At 36.1% G+C, this 15,960-nt stretch overlaps 1 protein-coding gene across 4 annotated transcripts in view; it reads right to left on the bottom strand.

The window, feature by feature from the left end:
- LOC114647044 (paladin-like) overlaps positions 1-15,960 on the bottom strand; it is a 256,380-nt gene that overhangs the window by 75,620 nt on the left and 164,800 nt on the right. For all 4 annotated transcript variants that reach the window (XM_028795527.2, XM_051922927.1, XM_028795529.2 and 1 more), the window contains exons 12-13: positions 14,650-14,784; positions 10,257-10,373 (exon numbers count right to left, since the gene is read on the bottom strand). In XM_028795527.2, coding sequence (XP_028651360.1) covers positions 10,257-10,373; positions 14,650-14,784 — 252 coding nt within the window. The remainder of the gene's footprint in view (positions 1-10,256; positions 10,374-14,649; positions 14,785-15,960) is intronic.

Genomic DNA, 15,960 nt, shown 5'->3' with positions numbered 1-15,960 from the left:
GCTCCTCTGTACAATATAAATAAAAAAGTCAAAATAAAAACAACACACACAAATCTACATATCAATTTATCATATAATGGTTTCTCAACAAAATACAAAGTCTGGAAACAAGGTTCCATTTTTTTTTAACTGCAAAATTCTGTAAAAATTACAAAATTAAAAAAGTAAATAAAAGTACCAAGCTTCACTACCATCAAAAGCTCAACTAAAGAAATGTAGCAGAGTTTGCCTGCAAATCATTTGCACCCTCTAGTGGTCATTCAAATGAAAAGATGTCCTTGGAATCTTCTCATACTAAAGTTCTAAATAGGCATTTGGCAAAACTCCAGTAATTGATTTGGTGAATGCATTTACTAAAATGATTTTTAAAACATATCTTTATTTTTGATTCACTTATGAACAGGTCCAGATAAGCACATAAGAACAACAGAAACCATAATGAAAAAACAGATTTTACTAAAAGCAGTCACCGTTTGCTTATGGGCAAAATGTGCAACAAATAAATAAAACTTATGAAGCGTATTGAAAAATGCAAATAAAAACCTAATCAAGCCTAAACACCTAGATTTGAAAACACTGTTCTTAATAAATGGGTTTTAGGGTAGGCACTCATGATATCTTACAGTCATGTTCATTTCTCATTCATAATAGCTGTGTGCATCACTACTTGTACAAAGGTTTGGCAGTTTAGATTTATCCTGTATAATTAATCAAATTGGGCCTGGCATGGATGTAAAAAATTAGTAATTATTAGGTAAGGAATTGATTAAAAAAATTAACTAATTGCATAAATGTATGTAATTAATCACAATTAATGGCATTTATCGTTAAAACATGTAATTATAAAATTAATACATAAATCATGAAGCAAAAACACACTGAATCACAAAATTAATGCAGAATCAACACAAAGGAATTTTAAAAAATGAATGGCATAGTTTAAATTTAAACAATGACCTTGAACCTGAAGTTCTTACAGAAACATGAAATAAAAAAGAGCATCATTTTTACCTTTGCAACTTTTCTCTAGCATTGCACCAGGACTATCACAACCCCATCCTCCCAACACTCCCTGAACCCCACTCCCCTTCAAGTATGTCAGTATGTATAAATGAAAAAAATGAACAACAGTGCTACATATTGAGATGTGGCGTACTCTTGTGAACCACATAATACAAAATGTATCATCCCCCCACATGCTGCTACTGTCTCCTTCTCTCCTTCCAGTACCTTCCACCATTTCTTCCTGGACCTACTCCTCCTGCTGAGGTATTTCATTAGCATATCGCACAACACCATCTGCAAGTACAGTGTATAATAGCTGTCCAGCCCCATGGCTCTTTGAGTCTTCGGTCAGATCATTACAGTATTATTGTTCCGTAACGTTAAAAAAAAAATAATAATTAAATTACATGAAAATGCTGCCCTGACCAAAGCACTGCCTGAGGCTTTTGCCTCGTTGCCAACTGTGGATGCGACAACATTTTTTAATGTCTTAAACAGGCCTTATTAATCGCAGAAGTTAACAGTTTAATTTTCCCAGACCTAGTAATTACTGCTTAAGCAGACAATGACTGACATTAAGTGTAAACTATCCTGCATTTCAGCCTCAAACGCTTTAGCCACAACATGCACAGAGAAAGAATCCAAGTAATTTTGCTAAGTAACAATGTTTGTTTGACAAGCTTACATAAATATGTCTTCTTGCAAAACAATAACTGGCTCAAAAATGAAGAAAATGCACTGACTTTGCTATCAACAACATAGTAAAGTACAATTAAGTAAACATATGTTTTACTTAAACTGGTGAAATTTACTGAAAACCTTCGGTTAGAGCACACCCAGAAAAATAATCAACCATCTAGTTATCTGGTGACACGAGAAGTCTACATACACATGGGTTACAAAAAGAGAAAACTCTTTCACAAAAGATAAAAGATTTCACAACAGAATAAAAATAATGAACAGATTTGACTTATACATAAAGTACAATGAGAGCCATAAACGTTTGTTTCATCATTAGTGGTTGTAACAAAAGAATTTGCCACATACACTGCTTTTATTGCTGCGCCTGCTGTCCTAAATTCTCTCTCTTGATGACAGAGATCTTCATCAAAGTGGTAACTGTTCATCCTGTTTTCACCAAAAGTAACACATTATCCTGGGTATTATCACCAACTGATGTCTGAACATCATGTCTCTCTTCAATTCCACCCGGGGGGGGGGGTAAACGTTAACATTATACAAAGTTATTGTCTGTTTTTACCTGCATTGTTATCAATCTTTAATATTGTTTTTTTTTTTGTATCAGTATGCTGCTGCTGGAGTATGTGAATTTCCCCTTGGGATTAATAAAGTATCTATCTATCTATCTGAACATAAACAGACAACTGTCTGTGCTTTACCAGCATCTTATCCCACCCCTAGATAATTATTTGACTGGTGCTTCTCAGACCAGATCATAGTTTTCATATATTGCCAATTATTTCTCACAAAACAAACTACTGTATGTTAGGAAACTTACTAATAAAATAAAATTATTGCATTACTTCCATCAGTATCATGCCCCCCAAACCAATCAGTACATTGGCTTAAAAGAAAATGTGACACAATTTTACCAGTTCTTTAAGGACACACTGAAAATGAGACTCCATTCACAATATAGCCTAGTGTGCATTTCAAATGTAAGCACTACTAAAATCTCTTTGCAAATGTACAGTATTTCTCCATGTTTCTTATCATGACATGTTCATTGTTTTTACTGGAAGACAAGCAAAAAAAAACATGTAAGACTTGAAATAAACCAATGAATCTCCTATACAGACAGCGATCTTGCAAGCTGCAAACGCGTGAATAACATCCACACATAGTGGTCAAAAATGTTTATAAAGAGGAAGTTTCAGTGCACCTGGTAACTTTTATTGTCCACAGTGAACTTTTTTTTTGAGAAATATAACAGTTTTTTCGTTTCTGGTGACATTAGTCAATTTAACACATAAAAAGGCAATTTGCCTTCTGTGTAGCAAGTCAAGTTATGGCCATATACACCATGTTGTATGTAAACCAATGAGATGACTTTCAATTACAACAAAGAAGACAACACAAAAATGAATACAAAAAAACTGAAAACATGAGTGCTTACATCATAGGATTAAATTTAACTTTTTTGATCACTAACTTGCAATATTCAAAATAATAAATGTATATACAGTACATCCAGAAAGTATTCAGAGCGCATCACTTTTTCCACATTTTGTTATGTTACAGCCTTATTCCAAAATGGATTAAATTCATTTATTTCCTCAGAATTCTACACACAACACCCCATAATGACAACGTGAAAAAAGTTTACTTGAGGTTTTCGCAAATTTATTAAAAATAAAAAAACTAAGAAATCCCATGTACATAAGTATTCACAGCCTTTGCTCAATACTTTGTCGATGCAACTTTGGCAGCACAGCCTCAAGTCTTTTTGAATATGATGCCACAAGCTTGGCACACTTATCCTTGGCCAGTTTTGCCCATTCCTCTTTGCAGCACCTCTCAAGCTCCATCAGGTTGGATGGGAAGCGTCGGTGCACAGCAATTTTAAGATCTCTCTAGAGATGTTCAATCAGATTCAAGTCTGGGCTCTGGCTGGGCCACTCAAGGACATTCACAGAGATGTCCTAAAGCTACTCCTTTGATATCTTGGCTGTGTGCTTAGGGTCGTTGTCCTGCTGAAAAATGAACCGTCGCCCCAGTCTGAGGTCAAGAGCGCTCTGGACCAGGTTATCATCCAGGATGTCTCTGTACATTGCTGCAGTCATCTTTCCCTTTATCCAGACTAGTCTCCCAGTTCCTGCCACTAAAAAACATCCCCACAGCATGATGCTGCCACCACCATGCTTCACTATAGGGATGGTGCCAGGTTTCCTCCAAACGTGATGCCTGGCATTCACACCAAAGAGTTCAATTCAATCTTTGTCTCATCAGACCAGAGAATTTTCTTCTCATGGTCTGAGAGTCCTTCAGGTGCCTTTTGGCAAACTCCAGGAGAGGTGCCATGTGCCTTTTACTAAGGAGTGGCTTCCGTCTGGCCACTCTACCATACAGGCCTGATTGGTGGATTGTTGCAGAGATGGTTGTCCTTCTGGAAGGTTCTCCTCTCTCCACAGAGGACCTCTGGAGCTCTAACAGAGTGACCATCGGGTTCTTGGTCACCTCCCTGACTAAGGCCCTTCTCCCCCTATCACTCAGTTTAGATGGCCGGCCAGCTCTAGGAAAAGTCCTGGTGGTTTCGAACTTCTTCCACTTACGGATGATGGAGGCCACTGTGCTCATTGGGACCTTCAAAGCAGCAGACATTTTTCTGTAACCTTCCCCAGATTTGTGCCTCGAGACAATCCTGTCTCGGAGGTCTACAGACAATTCCTTTGACTTCATGCTTGGTTTGTGCTCTGACATGAACTGTCAACTGTGGGACCTTATATAGACAGGTGTGTGCCTTTACAAATCATGTCCAATCAACTGAATTTACCACAGGTGAACTCCAATTAAGCTGCAGAAACATCTCAAGGATGATCAGGGGAAACAGGATGCACCTGAGCTCAATTTCGAGCTTCATGGCAAAGGCTGTGAATACTTATGTACATGTGCTTTCTCAATTTTTTTATTTTTAATAAATTTGCAAAAACCTCAAGTAAACTTTTTTCACGTTGTCATTATGGGGTGTTGTTGTGTGTAGAATTCTGAGGAAAAAAATGAATTTAATCCATTTTGGAATAAGGCTGTAACATAACAAAATGTGGAAAAAGTGATGCGCTGTGAATACTTTCCGGATGCACTATATATAGTTTGTACAGCACATACTTAAACACATTTTTAAAACAGTTTGCCACCTCTTCAGATCTAGTCAAAATATAGGTTTTTGTGTGCCAAAAGACATTACAGAAAATAATCCAAGATGATTAACATTACTGGGTATTAAATGATTTTTAATATCTTGTCATTGCCCAGCGCTAAGAACAAGTGAACTGTTCACTTGAAAAGACGCATTTCTAAATATTTTCAGTAAACAGGGTGTTTGACGCGATTGAGCTTCATCTTTTTCTAATTCTGTTTCAGTTACAAGTGATACACAAAGAACAATCAGTATCAACATTTGACTCAGCAGCAGCACCCATTCAGACTAGAATTCAATGGAATCTAGACTCATTCTCTTCCTTAATGTTAGGACAATCTACTGATTCTGCCTTAACAATCTTAGGGATGTAGCCTTCACTGAGTTAGGGAAGAGAAATGGTGATTCTCCAAAGAAAATCCACTTCTTCTGAACCTATGACGTTTTTGCTATGCCATAGGTTTTAGCTCATATGCATTTGTGAAAATTTGTAGCTGTTTTTTCTGCTGTATTTTGTTTAATCTGTTTTTTCATGTTTGACAAGAAGCACAATGGTATAGTATAGTAGCTAGCATCACTGCCTCAGAGCACCAGAGTTCTGAGTTTGAACTCAATCCCAGAGCACTGACAGTATGAAGACTGCATGTTCTCCCTGCTAGAAGATGAGTTTTTGTCTGGGTATTCCAGTTTTCTTTCAACATTCCAAAGCCATAGCTCATGAAGGTGTGCACATGAACTAGATAAATGGGTTAGAAAAGAGATGAAAGGATTGATGGACATACTTATACTGCACTGTTTAATTGAAGAAGCCACTATTTTAATTACAGTGCAGAGGGATTTTTCAATGAATGATGAATGGTAAGGCAGAGATGACGGACTTAAATGAGACTACAGGCTATTTAAATAATTTTACTCAGGATAACTATCTCTATTTCCTTTTTTCACTCCTGTCTTCTGTTTTCTAATCACTGAATAGATTAGTAGTGTATGTTGAATTGTTAGGTCCTCCTTCATTTGTATTAAATCTGATTAAAGCTATGCAACAATTTGATAGTGTTAGCAAAAATTTGATAGTGTTATTCAACTCTATATGAATCAAGGCACATGAGCTTTCAAATGAACTAACAGATGAAAGAGCAGACCAGACTTTAACACAAAGAGATGATCAATTTTGGTCTGCGAGGACCCCCTTGGGAGAACAATGCAGCCCTTTTGTAGCAATATGTCAAAACAATGATGGCAATAAAGCAAAGATAAATGGCCAGTTTCAATGCAGTACTTTATAAACACCACCCATAACTGAAATTTCTCTACATGAGCACATCATCTTCTAGATTATCTTGGCCTGAATTATAAAAATCAAATGTTACAAAAAGAGAGCTCATTAATTTAACCATGTTTGGTGGACATTTGTTTTTATTATACTGATTCATTACTGACAAAGTGTACCTATAATGTAATTACAGTTGTTTTTTTAATTACTATTACTAATGTTTTTTAAATTTGAAGATGAATATGACTCTACAGTAATTAACCACTCACCAAAGTGGATATCCACCAAAAATTACAGGAAAGAACAAAATGACATTAGACATCACTTTCTTAGATTTTTAGTGATTGATGATGTTATCTTTGGCAAATGGCCAAAGTGGCAAGTGGCTAGTCATACCCCTACTGCCAGTGCCTGACTAGCAAACCCGACCATGGCAATTCTATTAACAGCAAGTCTTCAACCAATAGCATGTAACGTTTAGTTTCTATTAGCTCTATGAAATGAAGAGAAAGAATAACATCTTTTATTTGTAGTGTGATGGACAGCCGGGGCCCTTGCCCGGCTGGCACACCTTCACGCTGGAAGGACTGGGGAAGCAAGCGTGGCCAGACCATTACCTCCAACGGAGTGCTAGATGGCAGCTCCCTGAGTTGCAGCGGTGCCTAGGACTCCCACAGGGCTTCATAGGAGTTTGGTACAGCCCTGTTGGGATCCATGGGCGCCGCCACGGGTGCTGCTGCTGCTGAGCCTTGGAGAGCAGCTCTTCCCCCACATCCGGAAGTGCTGTCGGAATTAGGTCTACGAGCACCTGGAGCACTTCCGGGTGCCTTATAAAAGGAGCCAGCAGCCACAGTCAGGAGGAGGAAGACGAAGTTTGCTGAGGAGGAGTAGAGGAAAAGAGAGGAAACGAATATAAAGAGAAGAAAGAGAGTGTGCTGCTTTTTTGACTGTGTTGTTGTGCTTGTGGGAGACGGGGAAGACGTTTCCCACAAGGGAAAAGAAAAATAAAATCTGTGCTTGGACTTGTGCCTCCTGCGTCTGTCTGTGTCAGGTTGGGTGGCTGGTACACCCCCTACTGGTGTCACAGTTGTAATCACTAACCCGCAGGTAATATAAGGAATTCTTTTAATATCAGTATTTCTGCTGTGGTTCATATGTTCTTTTTAGCTGTTGTTAGGAAATCTTTTCAATTTTACCCTTTAGTGACAACTTCCATCTATAAGAGAAAACATGGGTAATATACATGCATAACCATATTGAGTTAAAGAAGTAAATTATGTATGTTGAAACTGATCATCTAAAACTGCAGCAAAGTTTTTGAATAATTAATCATATGATATTGGGAAATTGCAGTATTAACAGAGTTGACTTGCTTAGAGTGTTGCCTTTGTGTAATTTCTTGAAAGTCTAGCTCACTGGTTTGTATACTTTGTTTTTAATAAATTCTCCACTTCATCTTGCCAGATGCCAGCACATTTAAATTGGCAACATCACTGCCTTTATTCTGTTCCTCTACGCAGGCAGCCCACTACAAAGTGTGTTTAGTCTCCTACTGTATTACTTGTTCACTTAACACAGCCCTAACAACAGTGTTAAAATTGCTAATGATAACACCATTTTAGGCCTGATTACCAAACATGATGAGATGGCTTACAGAGAAGAGATTTGCTTTCTGACATATTGTTGCCAGGCAATAGCCTTTACTTTAAGCAAACAGGAACCAATTGTAGCCCCCAAGAAGCAGGGGGAGCAAACTACACTCTAATCTGCAGTGAAGAGAATGTTGTACAGAAAGAGTCATCACCTGTAGAATGTGTTCAAATTATTAATGCTGATGACCTGAATTGGGAACAACACATGTGAGAGTGTTCTGCAAGTGCACAGAGCACTACAGAGACTGATGAAGGTAGCACGGAATATTACTGATACATATTTACCTTTTTGTCAGAAACTATAGGCATACAGTATTTTAACTACCTCGGCCATCTAGTACTGTCACATTTCACCCTCCTTCATTCTGACAAACAGTACCATTAGTATTTATTCAAGTATCTTCAGGGACAATGTTTAGTTTTTATCAATAAATCAAAAAGCTACTTAATAGACATTCATAATGACAAATGTATGGTTGTTTATTTATATACTAATCCCATTGTATTGGGGACAAAATGGACTTTACATGTTGCTGGACTTAAACCCGGAACCTTTTGGTTATAAGGCAGCAGTTCTTACCTCTGCACCATCCAAGAATACTTATGAACTTTCTGTTGATTGACATTTGAGCTTGGGTTTTTAACGCATTGACAGCAAAATGTAAATTGAATGACTTTATCATCTTTGTATATTCTTGAATAAAAGAACATGTGTTAATTTGATACTTGGCCTAAAGTCTTCACACATTATACACTTCATGTCATTATTACTAAAACATGGAAAAAGTTTTTGTTTTAGGTATGTGTTCAACATTTCTTGCCTCGCATTTCCTGTCATCCTACATTTGTCCAGATTGATGTAGACAATGAACATACATGAAATGTACGCATTCCAAATAATGATATATTATTTACCATGTACAACTCCAGGCACTTCACACCCAGATAAAGAGACTTGAGCTAGAAGAGCTTCAGCTGCATAAGTGGGGGGCTAGGATAGCAGGGTGCTTGTGCTGATTGACACATTTGCAAAACAATTATTATTTCATTGTCATTTTATAAATAAGACTAAAATGTTTGTCTATAAAATAACAATAAAGCATTCTGCAGTTTGTTCAATTCTCCATTAACGGTTATTTTTCAGTGCAAGTTTCAGCTTGCATACAAAATATATTTTTGCTGGATCTTTTATCTAATTTGCTTAGGGACTTTAACTTCTCTAAATAAGTACTTAAATATAAACAATGATAGAAACAGGCAGATTAATCATTTAAAGTTCTATATACTAGTATATATGTTGCATTCAGTGTATAATGTGATGTCTTTTTTTTTTAATCAGTATTTGGTATTTTACTACTGTCAATAATTTGAATGATAATTTCACTGTATATATTACAATAAGCTAGAGCTGGAACATTAAGGTAAAATGCATATGATGAAGCGAGGATAGAGAAAGCATGAAAAGAAAGTAATTTTCTGAAACCATCTCAATCCCATTTCTTGTCCCCTCCAGACTCTACCCTGCTAGGAATCAGACAACAAAATATATACACAAATTCTAATACTTAAATGGTTTTTGGCATGTTGTTTTTATAATACTTTAGGAGATTCTGCCTAAAGCCAAATTAAAGACTTATATTCCGTCACACCAGAATGTATTGACACATCTGTTTTGCTGAAATGGAATCTAGACTAAATATGAAAATTCTGTCTGTCAGTTTAAGCCCCTACACAGGAGCAAGACTTCAGCAGATGTCTAGTGGGAATGCGTCAACATTTAGTAACCTAACACCACTAAAAAATTTTCCTCATTGAGTGCCAATGAAGTTTTGATTCCATTCATTAACACTAAACCACATAAACCATATTGCAAATATGTGCTATGTGCATGTTTTTTCATTATGTAACACAAATATGATTTAAAAATATTCTGCAGAAAAGAAAGGAATTTCAAGTAGAGACCAGATATACTGACAAACAACTCAGTCTCAGTTTCCCTTTCAAGTCAACCTATAGAAAACTATAGAAAAAGTTAGCATTAACATTATACTGTAAAATCCAGTACAAAATACACATAACAATAAAGACATACAAAAAGTCACAACAACTTTAAGAAACATCTACCCGAGTCTTTGCATACAAAATACTGAGTAATTCAGACGGAGTTATTTAAAAAATAAAAAGTGGATAAAGGTTAATCCATCCATTCCCTAAACATATTTCATCCAATATTGTCAGGTGTAAGGCAGGAATTAAACCTAGAAGGAAATGCAGTTCACTGCTTTTTTCTTTCCAGTTCAGATGCATTTCTTCTCATACAGAGTATTTGCCCTTAGACAGGCTCAGAGTTCTTTGCTTAGATAATGAAATGTTACATTTAAAATAAACAAAGAGCGTTATGAATTATATACACACAGATATAAATGTCTCCAAAGAAATACAATCTTACCTCAGAATTTGGCTGTGCCATTCCATAAATTGGCATTTTCTGAACTCTTCTGAAATTGGCTGCTCTCATTTCCTTCACAGTGCTCAGAATATCTGGAGCCCAATGGTCATGTGACACCTGGAGATCAAACAGAATGCACTAAATATTTACCTGTGTCATGTGGTAATAATTTCAGAAATACAAAGAACACAGTAAGAGGGTAAGTGCTATCTGCTGTCCATGTTCACTCAAACATGTGATATATGCTTTTAAATTTTTAACTCAACAAATACTAGTAATAAAGGCACAAATCAAAACGACATCTCATTTTTGACAAAACAAAAAACAAACTAAAAAACTAAACCAAACTTACTACTGAAAATGAAATAGGAATTTGTCAAACTAAAAACAAACTCAAATCTTACACAGCACTTCCCAGTCAAAACAAAACCTTCTCAAACTATTAGTTTTAATTATGGCTAAAAATGACAGTCATTCACAATTTACTTCTGAGTTTCAGATGCAGTTCTAAAACCAAGTAGCTGATGCATTGCATTATGGGCAAGTTCTAGAAAACTAAGCAGCAGTAAGGAAACTGCAACCTGCAGAGGAATGAAGAAATTAAGTTAAGAGCTCCTATCAGGTCCTTATTAAATCAAGCAAATGACCTGTGCTTCTCAGTCCAAAGAATCAGTTATTAAGATTTATTAATGTTAAAGGGCTTTTCCAGCCCTCCCAGAGGAAGATGGTCCTAAAACTTAGTTCACCTAGCTCATTAATGTATATTAAAGATGCTCATCCTCTGTAGCAAAAAGAAACGTATGTGGCAGAGGAAGGATATTAATTGTACCTAATTAATTAAAACATAGATAGATAGATAGATAGATAGATAGATAGATAGATAGATAGATAGATAGATAGATAGATAGATAGATAGATAGATAGATAGATAGATAGATAGATAGATAGATAGATAGATAGATAGATAGATAGATAGATAGATAGATAGATAGATAGATAAGATACTTTATTAATCCCAAGGGGAAATTCACAAATAATGCACAAGTCCCAGCAATACCTCCAACTGACATTTATACAATTAAGGCCATAGCTTTAAAATGGCTAAGTCTGCAGGTGACCTAACTAAAGCTGATTTCATATTTCACAGTCAACATTCAAGTGCAGCAAGGACACAGTGAAAAAGTATTTGGCCCCTCTCTGATATCCTCTGTTTGTGTACATTTGTCACAATGAATGGCTTCAAATCTTTACGCAAAAGTAGCATTAAATAAAGTGAATCAGAGTAAACATAACTAGGACTGCAACTAACGATTATTTTGATAATTGATTAATCTGGCGATTACTTTGCAGATTAATTAATTAGTTGGATTGTAAAAAAAATAATTTAAAATTAAACACAAAGTGCATGAAATGGAACTTTCACCAAATAAACATTTGTATAAAATTTTCAGAAATGTATTTTTAACAAACTGCTTGTACATATTTTAAACAAAATAATGTTTTTTCTACAACATTTATATAATAATACATTGAAAATAAATAGAAATAAAACACTTAGTGGGACTTCTACTTGTGTAATGAACACACACACATCTCCTTAAAAACACAACTGTTTTCAGTAAATTAACTAAACTTGCAATTTCCATATATATTCAGAATCACACTAAACCCACACTTCAAAAATTAACGGTGTACAGTAATCCTTCACTTATCGCGGGAGATAGGTTCCAAGGCCGACCGCGATAACTGAATTTCCGCGAAGTAGGGACACCATATTTATTTAATTATTTAACGTGTATTTGGACGTTTTTAAACCCTCCCTGTATTGTTTACAACCCACCCTTTACTCTATTAATAACAAGGACAACTGCTAAGCAATATGAAATCGGTAAATAAGTTTACACTTAATATATAGCGAAGTACACGTAGCTATATATGACGTGATGATGGTGATGAATATGCTGCGCAGTAAAAATGATGACATTTGCCTAATGCCTGACTTTATTGAAAAGAAAATAAACTTGCAGCGCCGCTATTCAATGACGCGCCGCTATTCAATAACACTTGCCTAACGCCTGACTTTATTGAAAAGAAACTAAACTTGCAGTGCCGCTATTCAATGACGCGCCACTATTCAATTACACTTGCCTAACGCTTGACTTTATTGAAAAGAAACTAAACTTGCAGTGCCGCTATTCAATGACACTTGCCTAACGCCTGACTTTATTGAAAAGAAACTAAACTTGCAGCGCCGCTATTCAATTACACTTGCCTAACGCCTCTCCTAAGGGGAGATACTGTGGGATCTAGGCATCAGTCAAAGCACCAATCACAGGTCCAATTAGAAAGCGGGAAGCTGTGATTTGTCGTCTCCCTCCCATGTAACAATCATAGCCCGTGTTACAACGCACTTAGTCACCGAACTTGTTTTGTTGTTCTTAGACTAGGAAATACTACTGCTATATTTAAAAACCCGCGAAGTCGTGAATCCGCGAAAAGTGAACCGCAAAGTAGCGAGGGATTACTGTACTGTAATTTAAGCTTTTTTTCCAGTTTCTGTGAAAAAGAAGGTTTACTGGCCAAGCACTGTGTAAATATCTGACCACGACAACACCACACAAGAATCTTCTGCACCATCATGAGTTTTTTTATTTTTAAGTCCGCACTCTGAAGTAATGTTTGAAATTAGTTGTGATATGCTAGGGAAATGTCCAGACTGTTTTCCTTTTGCAGCAAAGCAAGTGGTTTTATTAGTGTGAAACTCAGTACTATGTTGAGTTTATTTTAACTGAAAGTTCGTATCTTTTTGCATCATCTTTCATCCTTTTTGTGTTTAGAAAACTTTTTACCACTGCAGATTTTTGGCACACATTTTTGTCATTTGCAATTAGGAGTATGCTGTTCAAATTTCATGTTTTAAAAGTGTGAGGTCCAGGCACAAAATTTGTTTACAGGCTACACTAGGCTTGCTGTAGTAGTACTCACAGATTATCGCGTCTTCCTTCACATTGTATAAAAGCCATTTGAAATCTGATAGCCAACTAGTCTGCAACATTCACTTTTCCACCCGGCTCCTATGTTTTTAACTCGGAATGAGCAATAACCCTGCTCAGTCGCAGTTGATGGACTGAGAGATTCACACTTGCTGAGATTTTGACTTCCTTTGCACACGAGACTGGGGAAAAATTCTGCTCAGATAGTTTCTTCGCAACTCTTTTTTTGTAAACTTTCACAAACCTCTGTTGCATATACTAGTATTTTATTCATGTTAAAGGGTGCTGGACTATATCTCAAATTATTCCTCACTTTAAATCGAAGGTCATGTCATTATGCCTAACCTAGAAACAATGCGTTATGTATGCTGAAATTATCATTCAACTTACATCGATAACGGCAAGTCGTCCTCTTCAATAGAACCTGTAGCAGTATGTTTCCAAATCAAATGTTTGTGCATCTCCATTGTGCTCTTGTGCCATACGAGGTCAGACCTACATATAATATTTTGCAACACACCTTTTTTCCAGTGTTCAGAGTAAAATGCTCCCAAACTCTGTAAGTCTTAGATCTTACTTTCTTTTCTGCCACTTGCTTACTGTCTTCCATTTTTCAAATGTGTTCACAACTGAATGAAGTAGTGATGCAATTGCACAGCACAACGTACTCAGCCTAATGATGTAATCAGTGAATCAATGAAAGTGATCTTTGCCAACGTTTCTAATAATCGACTATTAGCAATAATGTTGAAAAGTTGTTGCAGCTCTGTCATTTCCAAATTGCTACTTAATATATTTAAGTAATAAAGTTTTCCAAAACCTGTGCTCCCCAAGTGAAAAGGTGGCTGACACCTTAGTTTCTCACTCAAACAGCTGAACAAACATAACAGATAATTTGACTTAGCTGACTGAATAGTTTTTGTTCTTTTTTTATTTTCTCTGTTATAGTGGTTCTGGTGTGTATTGACACCATAGTGTTTGTGTGTATATCTATCTCTCTGTCTATCTATTTATTTATTGAGCTTCTGTAAAAAGCCACATTTCTTCAGTCGGAAAAATAAAGAAAGTGAGTTAAGTTTGCTCACTTGTTGGTTGGTTGGTTCATTCTATCTAAACTGCCTTCCCAGTGCAAAAAATATATTAAGGACAGTGGACACAATGCACTCTATGAGGCCAGATTAATACCCTTTTTCTACTCTCGAAATTTAACAATCTACATTCACACTTTTAGTCGACATACTTCAGTGCTTGTCTGACTTAGGCTCAAGTTTTTTTTTGTCTTATGCTCACTCATCAATACTAAATTATTAATAAAAAAAAACAAACTGAATGAGCAATTCTTCATGTAGATTATGATGCACATGCATCTGCTTGCCCAATGTAATTTGTCAAATACTTACCAGCACTCTGCTTCCCTTTGTAATAAAGTCCGCTTGTGTAGACAGCTCTGTTAAATTCATGCTTGCTAAAATCCTGTAAATCCAAGGATGGCTGCACATCCACTTGCTAAAATTCTGGGCAAATGACAATGGATACTGTAAAACAGAAGACTTTATCTCAGGTTGGTGAACTGATAACGAGACAAAAAATACAGATAAGAGAAGAATGCTATAAGTACAGTGAAGTTATCAGTGGAGACATTCAGGGATCTGTCCTTAGAGCACTATTTTTTTATTTATATTAATGATATCAATTCCGGTGTAGTTAGTAAACTTTTGAAATTTGCAAGTAAAACATAAATTGGAGGAATGGCAGACACAGAGGAGGCAGCAAAAACAATTCAAAAAGACTTAGACAAGCTGGGCAAACACTTGGAAAATACAGTCTGATTTAGAAAAGTGTAAAGTGCTACAAGTGACCAAAAGGAACATCAATTATAAATAAAAGATGGGAGATAGTATTGTATTAGGAAGTAACCTCTGAAAAGAACTTAGGGGTTTACTTTGACACAATGGTTTCATTATATTAGCAATGGGCAGAAGCAATTTAAAAGGCAAATAAAATGTTAGGTTATATTATAAAAACTATTGAATATAAATTGAGGGGCGTTATTACTTACTTAACTATAAGACTGCAGAATGCACTTGTGAGACTGCATCAGGAGAATTGTGTGCAGTTCTGGTCACCACAGTACAAGAAAGATATACTAGCAGTTGAAGCTTTGTGAGGAGAACAACTAGGTGCCTCCTAGGACTTACATTTAGAGACTCAAGAGAATTAAACCTATTTAATCTCAAGCAGAAGAGACTGCATGCAGACCTAATCCAGGTCTTTAAAATTCATAGACATTGATAAAGTGAATCCAGCAGAATTCTTTCAGTTTAAGGTTGAATCATGTACTTGAGGACACAAGTGGAATTAAGGAGAAAAGCATTTAAGATGGAAGCACTTCTTTACACAAAGAGTTGTGGAAATCTGGAATACACTACCAAGACATGTAGATGAAGCAGAAACCTTGACAACCTTAAAGAAAAATCTGGTTGAGATATTATTAGAACAGCATAGCTATTAGCTAAACAAACAGGCTTTATGGACTTAAATGGGCTCCCCTCCTTTGTCAAATTTGTTGTGTTCTAATGCGAAAATAGTAAAATCTCTTACAATTTAGTAAATCCATGAAGTTAACTTTCAGATCCTTTACAGCAGTATTTTCAAAAGTATAGACAACCTTTTCTACTTTAATGCCACATTGTATCCTTTCCAATCAGGCA

This window comes from Erpetoichthys calabaricus, chromosome 2 (assembly GCF_900747795.2).
Source record: "Erpetoichthys calabaricus chromosome 2, fErpCal1.3, whole genome shotgun sequence".
NCBI lineage: Eukaryota > Metazoa > Chordata > Cladistia > Polypteriformes > Polypteridae > Erpetoichthys > Erpetoichthys calabaricus.
This window is presented reverse-complemented; position numbering and strand designations above follow the sequence as displayed.